At 41.4% G+C, this 21,242-nt stretch overlaps 1 protein-coding gene across 2 annotated transcripts in view; it reads left to right on the top strand.

The window, feature by feature from the left end:
* Nucleotides 1–21,242, top strand: part of TSPAN2 (tetraspanin 2) — a 267,748-nt gene that overhangs the window by 208,045 nt on the left and 38,461 nt on the right. For both annotated transcript variants that reach the window (XM_082247207.1, XM_082247208.1), the window contains 4 exons: nt 1,721–1,818; nt 5,273–5,347; nt 13,750–13,845; nt 16,805–16,885. In XM_082247207.1, coding sequence (XP_082103333.1) covers nt 1,721–1,818; nt 5,273–5,347; nt 13,750–13,845; nt 16,805–16,885 — 350 coding nt within the window. The remainder of the gene's footprint in view (nt 1–1,720; nt 1,819–5,272; nt 5,348–13,749; nt 13,846–16,804; nt 16,886–21,242) is intronic.

Below are 21,242 nucleotides of genomic sequence, written 5' to 3'. Positions count from 1 at the left end.
CTTTAAACGGTAGGGCAATAGCTTATTGATCTCATAATTGTATAGTGAGAACTGCTCACCGCAATAGGCATGCCATGTACTTTTATACGAATAATCACAAATGGCCTGTTGGCGAATTCAATATTTTGTGTTTTGCATCATTGTTATATATGTAAACATTTGTGAAAGAAGAACTGTCTTGTATTAGCTCATGAACCAGTTGTGATAGTTTTCAATGAACAGCATGAAAGGGAAAATATAAATGACTGTGGTTAAACAAATATCACATATATAAGTGTCCAATTGAAAAAAACCAAAATGGAAATTAATAAAAAAGTCCATCAGGAAAATAAAAGTCCCAAGTGAATATTGTGATGAAATAAATCCAACACAGGAAAACGTGATCTCAATGTGCAGCAAATCCCAACACCAATAAAGATAAGTGGATTGCGCTCACCAGATAAATGGGACCCAGATACCATATAGCATATGGGTCATACAAGCTTGTTGGAATATTAATTGGATGTCCTGGCTGGATAAACTGACTTCAATGGAATCCATATGGATCAGCAACGATTATGGACACACCAGATCTCAACTCCAACATGGATATAGATAAAAACCAAAGGGGGGGCAGACATAGTGTAATACTGCTAAAATCAATTTATTAAAAAGATAAAGCCGATACACTTACAAACATCCACAGATAAAATGCATGTCAGGTATACATAGCAGGGCTGACTGTAGTCCTCTTAACGCGTTTCAGCAGAAATGCCTTTATCAAATTGCCTTTGATAAAGGCATTTCTGCTGAAACGCGTTAAGAGGACTCCGTCGGACCTTCAGAGCTCTTTAGCGGCTACTTGCCAGGAAGTAAACTCCCGCACGAATGTGCGGGAGAGACGTCATCGCGCCTCCGGCCAATCACAGCGCCGGAGCCGCGAACCCGGAAGAGACGCCGAGGGAACATGACAGCTCCCTCAGCGGTGTCCGGACGACCGTGTCGGGGCTTCGTTTTAAGGTAAGTACTTCATAATGAGCTAGTATGCATCTCCTTTCTCCTGCAGGGTTTTTTTTTTTTGTTTGGGAGGATACAACTGCTTTAAGCCGCCAGAATACAAAGACATTTTGGACAATTTCATGCTCCCAACTTTGTGGGAACAATTTGGGGATGGCCCCTTCCTGTTCCAACATGACTGCGCACCAGTGCACAAAGCAAGGTCCATAAGGTGTGTGTGTGTAAAGGCAGGCATCCCAATACTTTTGACAATATAGTGTATATACAGCCTCAGGGATAGAAGGGAGATATGACATAATTATAATAATTATTATCATTAGGAAATAGGCAGGTCAAAATGATTGTTAGATACAGCGATATAGCTTTGGAGTTTTATGTAACACCTCTCCTGAACCTACGCATTGGTCAATGAGGGAGGTTATTACACCAAGGTCCAGTAAGAAGAAAGCTGACCCTGAATATTAAGCATGATAGGATTTAATAAATAAGGATGTCTTTAATAAACTTCTGCTTTTTTACAACTTAATTTTTCCAGCTCAGCGGAATGCAGATAAACACTACTCGCTCAATGTTTTTTCCAGGAAAGGATCATAAGAGGTTTCCAGGGAATGACTTTAATGTATTTTTTCCTTTCTTATATTTTCTGTAACTTGTCTTTCGTAGTTTACGTAAGATATGGAATGAAATACCATATGATTAATTTACTTTTTGCTCTATCTCACAGGGCTTTATGTACTGGTAGGAGCTGGTGCATTGATGATGCTGATTGGCTTCTTTGGCTGCTGTGGAGCTGCCCGTGAATCTCAGTGTTTGCTTGGGGCGGTAAGGGAATATTTCTGACGTTGTAACATAAAGTTTTTCATTTAAATGAAACAATACCAAACATTACAAGTTCAGCTGATCTTCAGGCAAACAGTGAATCACAGTGTTAATGTACATACACTCACCAAGCAATTTATTGGAACGCTTTGGTTATATTGGGTTGAGCCTCCTTTAAAATCAGCATCAATCTTTCATACCATGGATTCCACATTCCACCAACATTTCTTTGAGTTCTGGTTGATGTTGACATGATTGCATCATATCATTTTTGCAGATTTGTCAGCTGAATATTCATGCTGCAAATCTTTCATTTTAGGACATTTTGGATTAAGATCCCTTGACTCACTTACCATCTGTTTTCCCCAGCAGGAATCCAGATTCATTAGACCAGACTGCATATTTCCATTCTTCAAGTGTCTGGTTTTGCTGAGTCTGTACCCACAGTTGTCCTAACTTTCTGTTCTTGGTTGACAAGAATAGAACCTGACATGGTCTTCTACTGTTGTAGGTTTGATGCGTTCTGCATTCTGAGATAATTTTCCACTCACCACAGTTATAAAGAGTGGTTATCCGAGTTACCATAGCCTTTCTGTCAGCTCCAATGTGGCTATTTATTTCTTTTTTTTTTTTTTTTTTCCTTTTTTCTTTTTTTCCCAACAATTTATTTCTGACTTATCTCATCCACAAGGTATTTCCATCCACAGAACTGCTTCTCCCTGGAAGCTTCTTGTTTTTTCGGACTGTTCAGAGTAAACTCTAGAGACAATTGTGTGTAAAACATTCCAGGAAATCAGCAGTTACAGAGATTACATTTTTACTTATTCTAGTGTTTGATGCCAACATTAAAGTCTCATATACACACCACTATTTTTTTTCTGTCGAGGGCTCCTGACCGGAAAAGGTCTGCCAGCCGTATCTCGATCAGTGCTCTCAGAGAGCTCCGGAGGAGGGGGGGGGGGGGGGGCTATCCCCCTAGTGAGGGGCTACCCCCCTATCAGAACACAATAGCACAGCAGGGGAGATAGCTGTACTAACATCAGCTTGTTAGTACAGTGGCTTCAACCTGGGCTGGGTTGACAGCTCAGGTCGGAGCTGCTGTACTAACAATCCAATATTAGTATAGCGATCTCCCCTGCTGTGTTAGAAACTGACCGACACTCGGCCCGTGTGTATGGCAGCAGGTCCAACAGAAGCCAATTGTGTTCTGACCCGAGTTAGTACAGCGGCTCTAAACTGAGCTGTCAGGTTTTTTTTTCGTTCAAAGCAGCGGGTGAAAGACTAGTGGTGTGTATGAGGCTTTAGTGTTGACAGCAAACACCAGAATAAGGAAAAATGTGATTGCTGTATTTCTGTAACTGCCGATTTTCCTGAAATGTTTTGCACACAACTGTGTCTAGACATTCAGCCCGTGTGTACTAGGCTTAACTATAGCTCCTGACCTGTGTCTGTTAATTTATGCAGTGTGCTGCTGCGGCTACATAGATGGTAGGGTTGAATAAAGACACCAGTCCATTCAGTTCAACCTGTGGTGTGTGTGTGTGAGTTTATGTCAATATTAAATCCCATATTCATGTATGTTTTTCGAAACTATTGACACTCCCAGCTGATACCACTGCTTGTGGAAGGGAGTTCCACATCCTCACTGCTCTGACCGTAAAGAACTCTGTACGCAGTTTAAGATTAAACTGCTTCTCTTCCAATTTCAATAAATTGCAGCGTGTCTTTTTAAACTCCCTCCCACTGAAAAGTTTTTCCCTATGCTAGATTTATCAGAAAGGTGTATATATATATATATATATATATATATATATATATATATATAGCTATCAAATCTCCTCTCAAGTGTCTCCTCTCCAGAGAAAATAGGTTTAATGCTTGTAGGTTTTTCCCCATAACTGAGGTCCTCCAGTCCCTTTATTAGCTTTGTTGCTCTTCTCTGGTCTCTCTCCAGTTCCAGCACATCATTCCTAAGGACTGGCGACCAGAACTTGATGGCATACTCAAGATGCAGCCGGTCAAAGTCTTATAGAGTGGCAGAAATATTGTTTTATCTCTGGAGTAAATCCCCTTTTTAATGCATGCTAATATTCTGCTGGCTTTGCTGGCATTAACTTTGCATGATTGGCTGATTGGATAGTCATGTGAATAAGCAGGTGTACATGAGTTCCTATTAAATTGCTTGATGAGTGTATATGTAAACTTTCTGACCTGTTAGGATCAACACGCTTCTTCCACTGCAGTACATCTGATTAGCTCCATGTGCTTCTTCTCCAGATCTCTGAGCTCTGCTGCACATAAGACTGCAAAATGCTGATGCCAATTTAAATTAAAGTACCTACACTGCTGATAATTAAAAGATACATTTAATGATGTAATAATAATAAATACAAAGCTTTTTTAGGTTGTGATTTTATATCTGCCTGGAGTTCAGCTTAACAGTTAACAGCGCATGTATAAGGAAAACTTTTTATTTTTAATTTTGGATAGAATTGGGAAAGGTAAACCCCTTTCCGTTTATCATTTGCTGATGTAACAGGAAGTGACTGAATCACTACAGAACAAGAGGAATCTCCCTCTGCTACTTTTACAAAGTTAGCAGCAGTCTTCTGGATTCAGATTGCGATATTACCGCCTTGCCTCTACACCTTAGCCAATTAGAGAACGCCTTGTATTCCTTGAGAAAAATACAAGGCTTTCTGTACTGTACTGAGCAAGTGGCCTCTGTGGTTACCATACAGAGTGCAGCTGCTGGGCACTGGACTCAGAAGACCACTGTTTTTACTGTAGTGGCGGTTACTACTACAGTGATTTGCAGCTTCCATGGGAATCGGTCAGGTATGAGATTTGAAAACATCCATAGTATGCAAAAAAATGATTTTCAATTATATATGTTTGGAAGAATTACATACATTGGTCCAAGCTGGAGCAGTGTAACTAAGCAAGAAATATCATACCTAAACTGAAGCTTTAATGTTTTAGACCAGGGATCCTCAAACTACGGCCCTCCAGCTGTTGTGAAACTACACATCCCATGAGGCATTGTAAAACTCTGACATTCACAGACATGATGGGAATTGTAGTTCCTGAACAGCTGGAGGGCCATAGTTTGAGGACCCTTGTTTTAGACACTTAGGAAGGATCAGAGAGAAGGGTATTGCCAATGTGATACCTTTGAATGGCTGATTTCAATTTATATAATGTGTTTTATAGAAAGGCCTCTGTATGCCAAGAAAAGCTTAAGATACTTTGACTACGCATGCATAATCTATTTGTTTCCATTATACCTATACTTATTATTTGCCACTGCAAATTACTTGCTTCAGGTGTGCACAAGGTAACATTCAAATCACCATACACTAGCATTTCTATTACTGGACCATAAAAGGTAGAAAATATTTAACCTGTGGATGGAGACAGTGTGGATTTGACTTAATGTAATTTTCATCTCTTTCAGTTTTTTGCCTGCCTACTTGTCATTTTTGCTGCAGAAGTCACAGCAGGAGTATTTGCATTTTTGGGCAAACAACGGGTAATTATAGCATTTACTCTTATCATATATTGGATCTGTAACAACAAATTTTCTTTCTTGTTCATTGAGGGACACAGGGAGTTTTTAACCTTCGGTTTATACTGTTCTACAAGAGGAGAACACTAGCAAACAAGAAAAAACAAGAAAACTGTAGGCCAGCCCAGAATAACTCCTCACTGTGAAGTCCTCCAATAACCCGTCTTCAGCATGAAGGTGTGCCCTCAATAGTCAATTTTCAAAGTTGGGGAAACCGTATTAACCTTTGCAGATGCTTGGATTGGTTGAAACTCATATGCTTGGGTGCAGGATTTAGCATCCCAGGGCTACAAACTGGAGTTTTTACTCCCTGCCCCTTCCTTGGTTTCTCACCCCCAGCCTTCCTGTGTTGCACAGATTAGCAGATCTTCTTTGAGGATCAGTCACACTCAGGGCGCACTGCAGGTAACAGTGGTGGGGAGGGGGGTGGACACCATTGAATGAATGGCTGTTATCAGTGGTTTGTCACTGATAACAGCCATTTATTCGTGAAAAAAGTCGAGGGACCATTCTGTTGTAAGTTGAAGGTCACTCAAATGACCATGAGTTTTTAGCAGATAAGAATGCAAAAAGGCTTACTGAGCCATCCAGTTGCAAATGATTCTGTTTCGGCATAAACCTTATGTCGATGGCAGTGGAAGGTATTACAGCATTGCTGTATAAGCCCAAGCTCTGAGGGACAGAGGCATTTTTTAAATCTATTATAATTATATATTATACGTAAGTTCCTATGCATATGTGCTATAATCCCCTCTACTGCCCCATGAACGTTGCACAATATTATGTAGCAGGTTTTCCAGGCATTGGGCCTGATGTGGGTCTGCCATTGTTACCGGTTACCTCCCCAGCCCATGTGAGCTGCGACCCTAAGTGTGAGAAATGAGACAACTCCGGCATCTTTGTTTTGTGGTTTCATTGTAGATAAAGGGGATGGGAGAAGGGAATGAGTGGGATACTCCTTTAGGCTTAACTAGATACAATTTGGGACTTTATCCGGAAAATGTCTGTTAATGCTGCCTTGACGCCAGCCGACGCTAGCCAGCGCTCACTGATGCTTAGAGCACACTTTAACTTGACAGAAGTGCTGAATCCTCGACTCTATGTCCAGAAGACTCAGGACTGTGGAGCATAGAACTACTGATACTGCTGCAATGCAAAGTCTCTGACCACTCTCTCCAGCCTGGCACTGGCTGGAGGTGGCATGCTGGGAATTACTGTATAGCTGCAACTCTCAACTGGTACTCTGTACAATTCAGGACCCAAACCGCTGGCGCCCCCTTTACACTTTTAGCTCTTCAGGGTCCACTGACTATGTAACCTCTCTGCTACTTCAGGGTCTTCAACCTAGGTACCCCCTTTACAGCTAGCTGACACTGGATCCCAGAACCTCCTCCAGAGTGGTCTCCTCTAACTCTTCAGGCAGACCCACAGGGGCAATCCTCAGTACTCACGACCTGTGTAGGCTTTCCTGGGACTGGACCCCTCTCGCTCTCCACTGGTTCTCGGCACACCGGATGCCCTGAGCTCAACTCGACCTGGGACTCTGCTCCCGCCAAAGACACCGTGTCACGCGCTTTCCCCAAACTTATACCCACTCCCAGAATACTTTGCAGCATATTCTGCCTTCTGGGGTAGTTACAGGCTTGGATGTGTTCCCTGATTGGGTTTCCTCCACTGCCCCATCAGAAGCCTCTAATATAGCCAGTGGGGAGACTCCCTACTCAGGAGACACACTTGGAAACCATGACAACCTACCTGTTAGGCAGACAAGGCCCACTATGCATTTACCTAGCACCTACCTGTAGAGTGCTACAATTACATACTTTTGAAGTGTGTCGATGCATTAAAAAAGCTTTAATAGGAGGGATATATATACATTTTTCGAAGAGCGCCAATTTTAGATATATTACTACGTATGTCTGTAAAACTTTATATTAAATGAAAGGTGAACAGATTATACATTTCCTATCCTCTGGGTCTGTGTTTCATACCCAGGAGTTTCTCAGTGGGATAAATTGTTACCTTTCTACAGCTAAGTCTGAACCTGAATTATCAAGGGTCAGGTTTCTGCCCTTACTATGCTGCTGCAGAGTTTGTTTGGTTCCAACTTCTTGATTTAGACCTTTGCACAGGGGTCTCCCATGTAGCTTCCTCTGTTAATCAGTGGTACCTAAATCTGGTTTTCTTTGGTTCAAAAAGCACCATTTGAATTAATTAGAGGTATTCATCTCTATACTCTCACCTGCAAGGTGTTTTTTATTTTTAAAGCTATTACCTCTGTAAGGCAAGTGTCTGAACTGGTGATTTTATCCATTTTTTGGTATTTGAACAGGGACAAGGTGCTGTTATAGCCAGAACTTCTGTCAGGGCCTGGATTTGAACCTGTAACCTCTGCTCGTGTCAGGCAAAGTCTCTTCCTGTTAAGCTACCTGGAATGCTCAACAGTTCCTTGGACAATTCCTTGAATCATCCTGTCTTGAACCTTGTGTGTCTTGAACCCTGAACTCTGCTCCTCCCATGAAATCCTGATTTAAGCAATGTCTCTGCACTTCTTTTTTGCCAGATTTATGTGCTCTCTCAGCCAGTATCTTGCTCTTGTCTTCCCTGCTGCCATCCATATTTTGCTACTACTCATTATCGATGCTTGGCTTCGACTACGGTTCTGCCTGATCCCAACCTGCAACTACTTGTAACTGACCTTTTGGCTTGTTTACTGACTTAGTTTCTGTTTGATCCTTACCTGCTTAATCCGCTACTGGACCCCGGCTTGCTCACCTCCTGGTGGGGTGATCCTGAGTACCGCCACCTGGTGCTAACATGCAGCAACTTTCATCTCCACCATCAGGAGCTCTGGTGAACACCGGTTAGTACTTAGATTCCACACCTCAGGTGAGCCAGCGCCATCCACCATGCTGACCTGCCTGTGTTCCTATCCTGCTGGTTCTTCACACTGCTACAGCAAATGGTCTTCGAGCCTGACCCTTTGATCGTGACAGCTTCTTTCTTGGCTAAGGTAGTTTCTGCCTTTCACCTCAGCCAGAACATTGTTTTTCTGTTCTCTGTTTGTCTCTAGTTCACCAAAAGGAAGTTTCTCTCAACTGCTTTGGATTAGGTGGGATGTCCGATCCCATCGCTCAGCAACTGCTTCTTTCAGAAACACAGATTCGTATTTTATCATTCCAGATGAACCATAATAGGGTGCACTGGCTTTTCATTCCTCCATCTCTACACAGGCAGACCTTCATTTAAGCTTTTGCTTTGAAGGATCAGATCCCACTGTTTCCTGTAAAGGCATACTCTACTTAAAGCGGAGTTCCATCCTCCTTGTCTATTTTTTTTTTTTTTTTTAAAAACACCCCCGTCTCTTTGCTAGTACAATCTAAATTAGATACCGTTATAAGTGTAATCATTCATTTTGCTTATAAATCTTCAATTACTCACAGCGTCCCAGGTATGAAGACAGTGGCCATTGCTACTGTGAGCATCTGAAGCCTGCTCATATTTGTTTCCGAATACCTAGCGTGCACCTTCTGATCTCGTCACTGTGTAGTCAGGACACAGCGTGGCTCACTGTGTTGATTCCAGGTTGCCATTAGCAATGGCAGCATTGGAACCTAACTCCGCCTGTCATTTCCGGTTTTGAAGTAGGGCGATGCCAGAAGGGGAGGATGCCCTTGGCCTCCTTGGATTGATGACACTGATATCCCAGGAGTGAACGAGAGACAAGATGTGATGTACGTCCCTGCGGTGACTAGGGCCAGAAGTAGAGGGAATTTTGAAGAAAAAAGGTACCTAAACAAAACAAAAAAAAAACATATTTAAAAGATTGCAGCCACAAGGATCAGCTACCACTGGAGCCATGGAAGTTAGATAGGTAGAATTCTGCTTTAATCTGTGGGCTATTCTTGGGCTTTTCAGCCTCAGGCAACTGTTTCACAGATTTCCAAGGCTGCCACGTGATCCTCTGTTTACACGTTCTTTTTTTTTGTAAATATATTCTTTAAGATTACCAGTTGGACATGTCAGCCAAATCTGATGCTAGTTTCTGGCTCTTTGAGTTGTAAGTAGTCCAAAGATCACTTTTGCCTTCTTGTACCTGTTGGCCTACAGTTATATTTGTTAGCCAGTGTCCAATCCTCCTGTACGTGGCAGTTTAACTCAAAGGCTCAAGACTTTCTGTGCCCATCAATGAGTGAACTCCAAGAAAATGATTTTATGGTGAGGACAAAAATCCTTTTATTTTAGTGCACTTTAATTTTAACAGGACATCATTCATCTTAATGTAAACCTGAAAACCACAATGTTGCTTAGCCACATGTATCCGTGCAAACTTTCTATAACTATGATGTAGCTAAAATTATACTGACAGTTCAGCACATGTTCAGCTTAGTGGTTATCCTGCTTTTGGCAGGCACTCCTACATAGTGACACATAGATACACTTGTGTAATATTTTGTGGGGGTTTCCCCAGATCACTGATGTTGCTGGATTGTGGCTTTCTACCACTGACACAAAGGATAGCACTGTTAATGTTGATATTTTAAAGGTGAAATGGGTGCGCTGATAAATAAACGCGAAGCTGCTACCAAAGATCCAAATACGTGATTTGGAAAATAGTTGTGAAATAATGTTGGTCTGGTGCGCTAAACAAATATAGTGCTAAATAACATATATATGATTCCAATGAATATACAATAGTGTTATAGCAATCATGAAAAATGTGAAAAAATCAAATAAATCAAATACAATTGTGTGTATAAATCCAGCAAATAAAAGTCCACAGTGCAATATCCGTGCTTTTAAATACAAAAAAAAATCTGTGGGAAAACTCCAGTGGTAAACAAATCCAAAAGTTGAAGGTCCAATTAAGTGCACAGTGACACACATAGGGTTCCCGCCACCTTCAGGATTAGCCTCCTACCAGCAGATAGGGATATGTTGGCGGAATATATAACACCTTGAAGTGATAGCACCCAGTACCATGAAGGAAAAGTTACACACCTGTACACCTCTTTTACTGAAAACAGATATAGTGGCCTCTTACCAGATTTAAATATACATCGGCGTGTGTAAACTCTTATTACAGGGTCTTCCCCACCATGGTTACAAGGGATGTCGGGATTTTATAATCTCTCTCCTCTTCTTACTCTCCCCCGCAGATATGCTCATGCTCTCTCCAGCTCCGCGTATGACAACAGCCAACAAGGTGAAAAATCCTGATTACAGTCAGTGTTCAGAGCAAGACAAAAGCCCTCCGCCAACTCCATGCTCCCTTGCCTGACTGCACCACAACCTGTGGTGTTGCTGCCAGAGGGCGGAGCAGGTTGTGGTGCAGTCAGGCAAGGGAGCGTGGAGTTGGCGGAGGGCTTTTGTCTTGCTCTGAACACTGACTGTAATCAGGATTTTTCACCTTGCTGGCTGTTGTAACACGTGGAGCTGGTGAGAGCATGAGCATATCTGTTTGGGAGAGTAAGAAGAGGAGAGAGGTTATAAGATCCCGACATCCCTTGTAACCATGGTGGGGAAGACCCTGTAATAAGAGTTTACACACGTCAGTGTATATTTACATCTGGTAAGAGGCCACTATATCTGTTTTCAGTAAAAGAGGTGTACAGGTTTGTAACTTTTCCTTCATGGTACTGGGGTGCTATCACTTCAAGGTGTTATTTATTCCGCCAACATATCCCTATCTGCTGGTAAGAGGCTAATGTTGATATTGAAACTCACTGGGCATTTTTAAGGCCATATTTTGTTTTTCTTGGGAGAGGTTGTTGCTAATTCTTGGGAAAGTGTAGTGGGGATGGACAAGAGACTAAAGAATTGGCAGAATTCTCTGATCATTAGCGATAGACAGTAAGGCAGCAAAACTGAGGTGGGAACATAAAGACTGTTTGGGGTAGTCTGAATATTCTTTCTAGATAAAGTAAGCATTGTTTCCCTTTAAGGAGACACTGTCACCTGTCCATTCAGGGAAGAGTTAAAGTGATTGTAATCCTATTTTTCTTTAATAGCAAACATGTCATATGGTTTTGCACACGGCAGTCCCTATCCTCCTCTTCTTGGGGTCCCTCGTCAGTGCTTCAGGCTGTTCACAATAAGGGCACTGGTGTTGACTCAATCCCGAGCCACGCTGTGTGTGTGTCCACAGGTACACACACCGTGACTCAGCTTTGCCCTCACTCTCTCCACACAGGCTGTGATTGACAGCAGCAGGAGCCAATGGTTCCCGCTGCTTCCTCAAAATCCAGTGAGGAGAGAGGGGCAGAGAGAGCTGCTGCTCTCAGGCACAGCTCTGGATTAAGATTAAGCTCAGTTTAGTATAACATAGGAGGGCTTGGGGAGGGGGAAGCTTCACACAGAAGGTTTTTTTTTACCTTAAAGGGACTAAAAGCTTTTTTTATTTTTTTGTTAAAATAACAAAACATTATATTTACCAGCTCTGTGCAGTGGTTTTGCACAGAGAAGCCCTGCTCCACCTATTCTTGGTTCCAGCTCTCCTGGCTTATCATCCCGATGAGGGGGGAACTCATGCGTGCCCACTCCCAAGAGCTGCTCTGTGTGTCCCGCCCCCACTCCTTCATCACTGGCTCTGATTGACAGCAGCAGGAGCCAACCCCGGTGCTGTATCTGAGCCAGTGGGGAGAGAGAGAGCCTTGGCTCTTGTGCAAATCGCTGGAACAAGATTTCTCAGTAAGTATTTTTATTTTTTTTTTAAATAGATTTTATTGAAGTAAAAGTAAACAAAACAGAGGGTAATTATAGCAACACATTTTAGATACCATTGTGCAGGTAGATAATCAGTCGTAGTGATATAAGGTAAGTAAGTATACAACTGGAAACAAAGAAAAAGAGGGGGGAGGAGGGGAGCTAGGAATGGTAGGAGATGGTGCTGTGCTCAGCAAGTATTAGGAGGGGGCTGCATGCAGAAGGTTTTTATGTTAAAAAAAACTTCTGCCTTTACAACAACTTTAATGTGCTTCCTGATAGGACCCCCCCCCCCCCCTCCAAGCAAGGTAACCTATCCTCTTCCCTTTGCCAACTCCTCGCTGCTGGAATCTATCCTCACGAAGCTCCGGTGTAGGTTCTTATCCAAGTTGATGACATCACTGTTCTTGCCCCTCACTTGGCATTATTCAGGCCTGGCAATTGGTCACTAAGGGCCGAGCGCTGTCATAAGTGGGTGGTCACATGTGCCCTCATATCCAGAAGCCCTGCTTCAATACGGCAACTGTGAAAAGGCTCTGCTGGAATGAGGAGGTGAAATAGGAGCTGTGATGGGTGAGTATACGTTGCAGGGGGAGTGGGATATCAGTAGGCACTGTCATTTTCGCCTAATAAGGGAAAGTAAAGCTGGCCAATGATGGGTAGAATTTCAAACAAAAATTCTTAGGAAAATAAAGTTTTAAGAAAGTTTGTTTTTTTAATGATTAGTGGTGTCAAATATTTGTTTTTGGCTGCAGTGATGGGAAAATTAAAAGGAGCAGGATGGAAATTTGTTCTCGAACCTAGGAATTTCTAAGAGTGTATGTGGTTTTCATTCAGTAAAGTTAATTCACTCCAAAATCGAATGTTCAAAGCAAAGAAAATCTTTCAAAAGACATTTAGATGTTCTGAGAATTTCTGTACGAATTTTCTTAAGACTTTTTTGCTAAGAATGTTTGTTCTAAGTTCTGTCTATCTATGGTGTGGTTAATAGTTTCTCTTTGGGCTGGATCTTCACTATTATTCTGCTTGGTAATGTGTTTCGCATTAAGGCAGCCAATGTATTTGAATGTAATGCCTAAAAGACAGCATTGTCTATTTTTTATAACACAAGTGTGCTTCTGCATGTTGTGGTTCACTGTAACACATGTGCATTGGGGTGCCTATAAGAATGAATGGCACTACAACAGCACATCAACGTGCACAACCTGTGTTACGGTAACACACAAGGCTGTACACCCATTACCGCAAAGCAGCAAAATAAGGATTTGTGTTTCCTAGTCTGGGGCATAACACAATAAGACACTGTAAAAAATACAAGTACATAAGTAGGAAAGATGAGGATGGTAAAGAAGATTGTTGGGATAAGAGGGTCATAATGTATTTTACATGTATATATTACAGCTTGTACTATAATCAAGTCATACAATTTATGTCTAGGTTCCATTTATTTGCTGTAGAAGAAATAGTTAACTGCATTACGAGTGCTTATTAGGTTGGTGATCACCTGCTCAGTATGCATTATGTAGCTGATACTTTCTGTTATTTTTCAAAATCGATAGTTTTACAAGTCATATCTTCATAATAGAACCATATTCAGAAAGGTCATTTCTAGAAATATAGCTTAATACGTTTTTCTAAGTTTTTGTGCGTTCTTTCAACAGACTATTACAGATGCTCAGCATTTATACACTAAGGCATATGAAGACTATTTGAAAAAAGAAGGAGGAAATGAAACTCTGCAAGATTTTCACAAATTTGTGAGTATTAAACTTCTATTTGTGGGAATATTAAGAACAAAATAATTTGAAGACACGCGTACTCATGAAAAAAAAACTATAGTAGATTTATAAGTTATATACTGTATTTTTTACGACACATTTCTGGGTAAATTTATTCTCTCTGTTCAAAACATATCATTTTGTGGGGTTGATTTATTACAGTGGTAGAAGAATGTTTACTTAGGAAAATGTATTGTCACTCAAGTGAAGAATAGTGTGTAAGCTGAAACAGTGTTCATATATGTGCTAGAAAAAATACCAAATATGTACTAAGAAAAATACTGTTGTCGCTTGCATGTGACTGGGTATTCAGGGCCTATTTACACTGGACCAGTCCACTGTGGTGGTGTGCATTGCATTAGGGATACCTGTTTACTTTAATAGGTTAACACACGAAAGCATGGGGCACTATACCTCCCATTGACACCAACAATGGTATACTATTCCTCCTACTGACACCAATGATAGTGCGCTAGTCCTCCCACTGACACCAGTGATGAAGCACTATTCATGTGGCGGCACAGTGGTGTAGTGGTTAGCACTTTCACCTAGCAGCAAGAGGGTCACTGGTTCAAATCCCAACCACAACACTACCTGCCTGGAGTTTGCATGTTCTCCCTGTGCCTGCGTGGGTTTCCTCCGGGTACTCCGGTTTCCTCCCACACTCCAAAGACATGCTGGTAGGTTAATTGGATCCTGTATAAAAAAAAAAAAAAATTGTCCCTACTGTGTATGTATGTGAGTTAGGGACCTTAGATTGTAAGCTCCTTGAGGGGAGGGACTGATGTGAATGGACAATGTATATGTAAAGGGCTGCGTAAATTGACAGCGCTATAGAAGTACCTGAAATAAATAAATAAAAAATTCATCCCACTGAGACCAATGATGGGTGCTATATGTTCCACTATCACCAATGATGGGGCTCTATTCCTCCCCCTAACATCAAAGATGCATTGGGCTAATTTACTAACACTGGACAGGGCAAATTCTGGTGCAATTCTGCAGAGAACCCAATCTGCTTTCAGTTTTTTTTCCAATACCTAATTGAACAAGCTGAAGTTGGAAGCTAATTGACTACCGTTCACAGGTGCACACGATTTTGCACTCTCCAGTTTTAGTAAATTAACCCTATTGTGTACTTCCACTGATACCAGGAAAATTTGTACTCTCAATGGCCACAGTCTGACCCCCCTAAAGTTTGAAGGACAGTATACTGGCCCTTTGTTTAAAAAGTTGGGAGACCCCTAAACTAGGACACCAGCCATTAAGGACTTGAAAATGCATTTGGCAACCAACATAAGCACCCTGGCAGTTCTGGTCGTTTATCACTAGATGCATGCCATGAATGTAACTACTTTGGAGACCAGTTAAATAATTCTCCTTATGTTTTTTGATTTTTATGCTTTGCTTAAACTGCCTAAGCTTTTTTCACGTTTACATAAAGTGACTGTAAAGTCTCGTTATGTTTTTTCCATTAAAATAGCAAACATGTTATACTTACCTGCCCTATGTAGTGGTTTTGCACAGGGCACCCCAGATCCTCCTCTTCTTGAGTCCCTTTTTGGCTCTCCTGGTCCCTCCCTACTGTTAAGCAGCTTTCTATGGGGCACCCGGGCTGAGCTGCAGCTTCATGTATCCATTCATCCAGGGAACTGCCGTTCTGCCCCACCCCCTCTCTCTCCTGATTGACTGAGTTTTATTGACAGCATTATCTTAATGCATTAAGATAAAAAAAAAAAAACCTTCTGCCTTTACAACCCCTTTAAAGCAGAACCAACCAAATATAAAAAATTGTGAACAGGCAGGCCTTTTTATTGCAGAGGAGACATGAAAAAGTACACTTACCTATTTGTTAGCAATCCTCTATGGAATGTGTAGCTGGGCATGTGCATGTGCACTGCCAGTGTGCCAGGATGACTGCACTGGCACCATCCAATCAAAACTGATAAAGACCGGCAACTGGAAGACTCCAGGGATTGGATGCCGACACCAGCGAAGCCCTCATAGTTGTCAGACTATTGGAGCACAATTGAGTATTTGTGCCTTTAGTTTCCTCTTTAAAGTGGAACTAAACCCATTGATGTAACTGTTTCCCAAAACTGAAACAGTTGCTTGTGCTTTCAACCAAACTGTCAAGCCATCAAATGACTGGTATCATAACTGATCACATGTGCAGCACCATGGCAACTACAGATCAAACGGAGGCTAAAAAGACAGCCTTGGCTGTAAAGGATAGAAGGTTTAGTTCCCTCCTAAACTTTAAACACCATCTTTTTGCGTACATGGAGGCTGATTTACTAAAGGCAGATTTGCACTCTGTAAGAGCAGTTGCTCCAAAGCTTTGTAAATGAACAGAAGCTCTGCTAACTTCCACCATCCAATCATGTGCAAGCAAAAATGCATTTTTTTTATTATTTTCCTTGCATGTGATTGGATATTCTTGGCAAAGTGAAGCTTTACCTTGTCTACTAAGCTCTGGAGCAACTGCACTTGCAGAGTGCACAGTCCATTTGACTTTATTAAATCAACCCTGTGGTGTTCAAATATCAGCACCACAGGAGATCCCATGGAAATGTTGTTCCATTTTATATTTTTTAGACACAAAGAGTTGAATGGAGACAAGGCAGCATATTTGACATTTGCATTAATTGAAAAAACATTTTCAACAATCAACATGCAAACCATTTAAAAACTAAATATTGAAGCCTTTGGCACCAAGTCTAATCAATACAAGGTTCATTCTGGTTGGTTGCTGTGGGTTACTGAATATAACATATTATTATAGCAGTCTATACTAAGTAAGGCTGACTGTGTCTCTTATTCGTAGCCAGGTCTGCACAAAATGGAAACTTTTTATACCATCTGGTACAAAGCTTGGAAAAGCATTTTTGCCAATAAAATTCCTTTGTTAATTTATTTTACGCTGTATGTTGTGCAGGCAAAATGCTGTGGAAATGCAGACCCCCAGAGTGCACAGCGTGTGAGCAGCTTGTGCTTGGAGGATCATAAAGAACACAAGGTAAGTTTTTTTTTTTTTGTTTTTTATGTACTTCAAGTCATTATGAATGCCGGTTGTATGTTACCTGTGGCGCTGTGGAAAGTATCTGTGCTAAAAAAGGGTTACACAAACAAGCAGAAATCATATTTTTGTGAAATAATGTGGGGTAGTACATTGGCTTAACGGTTGGCATTTATGCCTTGCAGCATTAGGGTCAATCATTTAGATTTAAACCATGCATGGCATATCCCACATGGAATTTGCATATTCTCCCTGGGTTTCTGTGGGCTTCTTGCAAGGGCATGCTGGTAGATAGACTTGGCTCCTGTCTAAATTGGCCCTAGTATGTGCATGTGGTTACATTATAGGCTCCTTGAGGGCAGGGATTGATGTGAATGTAAAGCATGGTGTAAACTGTTGGTCCTCTATAAATACCCATAAAAAAATAAATAATTAAAAAACTTGTGGCATATACTAAAATGTTACCTGCTAAAAACAGCTGTACATCAGAACTGAAGTTGGACAGTGACAGTGGCTTTGGGTTCAACAGAGAACAGTGCAATGAGAAAGTCCCAAGTCATAACAGCCAATAAGAATCATTTTTAAAATTGCCCTGCACTAACATCACCGGAATCATAATTTATTGTAACAAAAAAACAAATCGTATGCTGCTTTAAAAGCAGCTACATTTACCTTATTTCTAGTAAATCTATAGCAAACAGTACACTTTTACTGAACTTCTAATTTGTGCTCTTTTGTTGTTGCGTAACATTTTACAACTAGAATAAGCATTAGGTACAGGTGAAAACATATTTGCAATATTTGAAGTAAATTAAATGCATTTAGCGTTATTTATAAAAATTGTGTAGAAAAATAGATTTTTAATCAGAAAATTAAAAAAAGGAAGGATCAGGCTAGGCCCTTCACTGACCAGCGTGTTGGTCCAGCTTTAAACTCCTTAGATGCTCTGCTTTTTGGGAGGAGGTAAGGAAAGGAATGTGATCTGTCACATTGAACTATATAATATGATGTGAGCTGTCACATTGAACTATTTTTCTTAGCTGTTGAGATCAGACACAAGCTGGAGATCAAAAAGGCCAGTGATATACTGTATATGCTAGTGCAGTTGTTTTCAGTTCACACCAGATCTCTTAGTATGCCATAACTAGCAACTAGTTGCCTTTGTAAACAGCACTATGGTCAGGCCTGTAGTAGTTACTCATCATTTTGCCATTGTACGCCTCAAGGATTAAGCCTTTTGTAAATCTCCTCGCCTTATGGTACATGATTATTTTAGTAAAAATGAATGGGAAACATCACCTAATGTTCCCCACATCATTTACCAGCTTTACCAGTTTTGCTCTGCCCAGCACCCCACAGCCTTTGCAGTAATAAATGTCCTGGTGATGTTAGTCTCCTGTTTATGTATGACAGTTGACCCATTCTTTCCTATGCCCCCAGAGAAGTATGGCACCAGCCATAAGAATGAATGAGCTAATTGTTGTGAGTGCACTGTTTTGCTGGATGCAACCAGGACTTCTTTGTGAAAAGGCTTTGTGGTGCTGGGCTGAAGGTTTGTATTTTGTCAGGTGTTTTGCTTTGGTCTATTAAAGGTTACTTTGCGGTATAAGCTCAGATCTCTGCACTGTATAAATGTACTTTTATTATACAAAAATGCTTTACATACAAAACTATTACAATTATAGGAATACAATACAAGACTGACAGATATACCTGTAACAAGCAAAATGCTACCTACTTCTTAGCAAATACGCAGCCTATTGTCTGTAAACAGTAAAAATATGCTTAAAAGTTACTTAACTCAGGTTAGAGTGGGTTCATGATCTTTGTAGGCAACAAGGATCCCAGGCTTAATAGCAGTTTCCGGAGATCAGGTGAAAGATTCTTCAGGTATAGTTTCCTCTGGCTGGCATATACCTTCCTTGGTGTTATGTCGTTATAGTGTCCTTTTGTATTCGGAAAATTTACCCTCTCCACAGGGGTGTGGGCCTTTTCTCAAGTACAGTTTTTGTTTTCTGCTTGTTTTCTTCCTGTCTGGTCTTGACCTTATCGACTGCCCTAACAGGTTTTGTTTTAGTCTCCTCTAGCTCCTCCAACTGGCCTAAAAGGGAAGTGGCTTCATGAAGCTTACTGTTTAATCTCAGGCCTTCTGGCAAGGAGAATAAAGGGGCCCTAAGATTAAGTGGCGCAGACTTCTTTAGCTTAGAACGGAGAGCAGACATGAAGGGTTCCATATCTGGACCCATCCATTCTGGAAACGTATTTAATCCGGCTACACAACCCATCTAACGTAACCTGGAAATACCTTCTCCTATTGTTCTCCGCGGGTAGGTAGTTTCCAGATCACTAGGACTAGCGTATACTTGGATTATCCCATCTCTCACGAGGTCTAACAGTGAAAATATTACAGTAAACTCTCATCTTTTCGCATGGCCAAGCGCAATTGTGAATCATGGGTTAACACTGCCATAGCCACTGCTTCCTTGTCTGATAAAACAACACTGTCCGCCCCTTCATCCCACAAACATAGTAGCCAACTCAATAGGGGTTTCCCGGACCTCTTTTTGTATTGTTTTGCCACCTCATGGAGTTTAGTTTATGTAAACTCCCTTACTTCTTCAAATTCCATATCACTGGGGTTGCGGTAATGCACTTCCCCCATCTGCCATATCCTCTATATCATGTTTCATTTTCCTATGCTTAGTAATGAGAGGTCTGGCACACTTTTTCTTTCCTACTAGATGATGATCATCATCAGAAATATCAAACTGTCTCCTTATCCTCACTATCATTTGAGAAAATCACATCCTCACAATCCCAGTTTTGTGATGTGACAATGGCGCGTACTCTGGCTTTACTAACAGGTTCACGGCCCTTCCTTTTCCTTAAGGCATTATTTGATTTGATCATGAGGGCTGCACACCACTCTTGCAAATCATCAGCCCGACTAGCAGTTGAACGTACACACTCTGAAGGAATTGCTAGCTGGTCTTTTAATGCCTTAATTTCTGCCTCTGCCTTCTCCCTCCTTTCTGATTCAGTATAGAGAGCATGAAGAAAGTACCAACCCATTGTGGACACTGTCCTCTTTTTTGCTTTACCTCAATCCAACATCTTAAAGGGGTTGTAAAGTCAGGAGTTTTTTTTTATCCTAATGCATTCTATACATTTGAAGTAAAAAGCCTCCTCAGCCCCCCCCCCCCCCCAATGCTTACCTAAGCCCCCTTGCTATCCAGCGATGCCTACGAATGCCTCAGTCATCCGGGACTCTCTCTCCTGATTGGCTGAGACACAGCAGCAGTGCCATGGTGCCAATGGCTCCCACTGCTGTCAACCAAACTCAGTTAGCCAATCAGGAGAGAGAGCGGCGAGGCTGAATGGAAGCTCCATGTCTGAATGGATACATGGAGCCGAAGCTAAGCTTGGGTGCCCCCATAGCATACTGCTTGCTGTGGGGGCACTCAACAGGAGGGAGGGGCCAGGAGCTCCAGCCAGCGACCCGAGAAAAGGAGGTTTTGGGCTACCCTGTGCAAAATCACTGCACAGAGCAGGTAAGTATAACATGTCTGTTATTTTAAAAGGGTAAAAAAAAAAAAAGACTTTACAATCACTATAAGGCTAAAATGTACAAAATGATCTGAGATTGTATCACCCCAAGTCTTATTCAAGGGAGAAGCATACTTTGCAAATTCTTTAGCAAGAGGCTCCCACTCATTGTCTCTGGCCCAGATAGGCAGGCTGCACATTTCCTTCTGGACACCAGAAACCTCTGCAGCCTTGCAAAACAGTAGACGGTTGCCACTCAGGGAGGTGGGGGAAACTTTTAAAAGACTACTTTACTAACACTGAAGGTGGCCTTTAATCACTACTTAAGCCCGGAAGGATTTGCCCCCTTCCTGACCAGGCCCTATTTTGCAATTCGGCACTGCGTTCATTTAACGGACAATTGCGCGGTCGTGCGACGCTGTATACAAATAAAATGTATGTCCTTTTTTCCTCACAAATAGAGCTTTCTTTTGGTTGTATTTGATCACCTGTGCGATTTTTATTTTTTGCGTTATAAACAAAGAGCGACAATTTTGAAAAAAAAAAAAAAAATTTTCACATTCTGCTATATGACATTCTAAAAAAAAATGTAAAATTCTAAATTTTTTAACAATGCACGTTAAAGCACAAAAATGATCTGTTTTTTTTAAAGGACACTGTCACCTTGCCTATCTAGAGAAAAATGACAGCATCTGTATAAGGCTTACCCCTAACCTACTGGTCAGTTTTCCAGTGCTCCCTCACCACTTTTTACTTCATTACAGTTGGTGCAAAATTCCAGGCTGAGAAGGAACTTGTGACCCTCTCCCAT

This window comes from Pelophylax lessonae (assembly GCF_965119305.1).
Source record: "Pelophylax lessonae genome assembly, chromosome: 2".
Classification (NCBI taxonomy): Eukaryota; Metazoa; Chordata; class Amphibia; order Anura; family Ranidae; genus Pelophylax; species Pelophylax lessonae.
The sequence above is the reverse complement of the archived record's forward strand: the minus strand, read 5'-3'. Positions and strand labels throughout refer to the sequence as shown.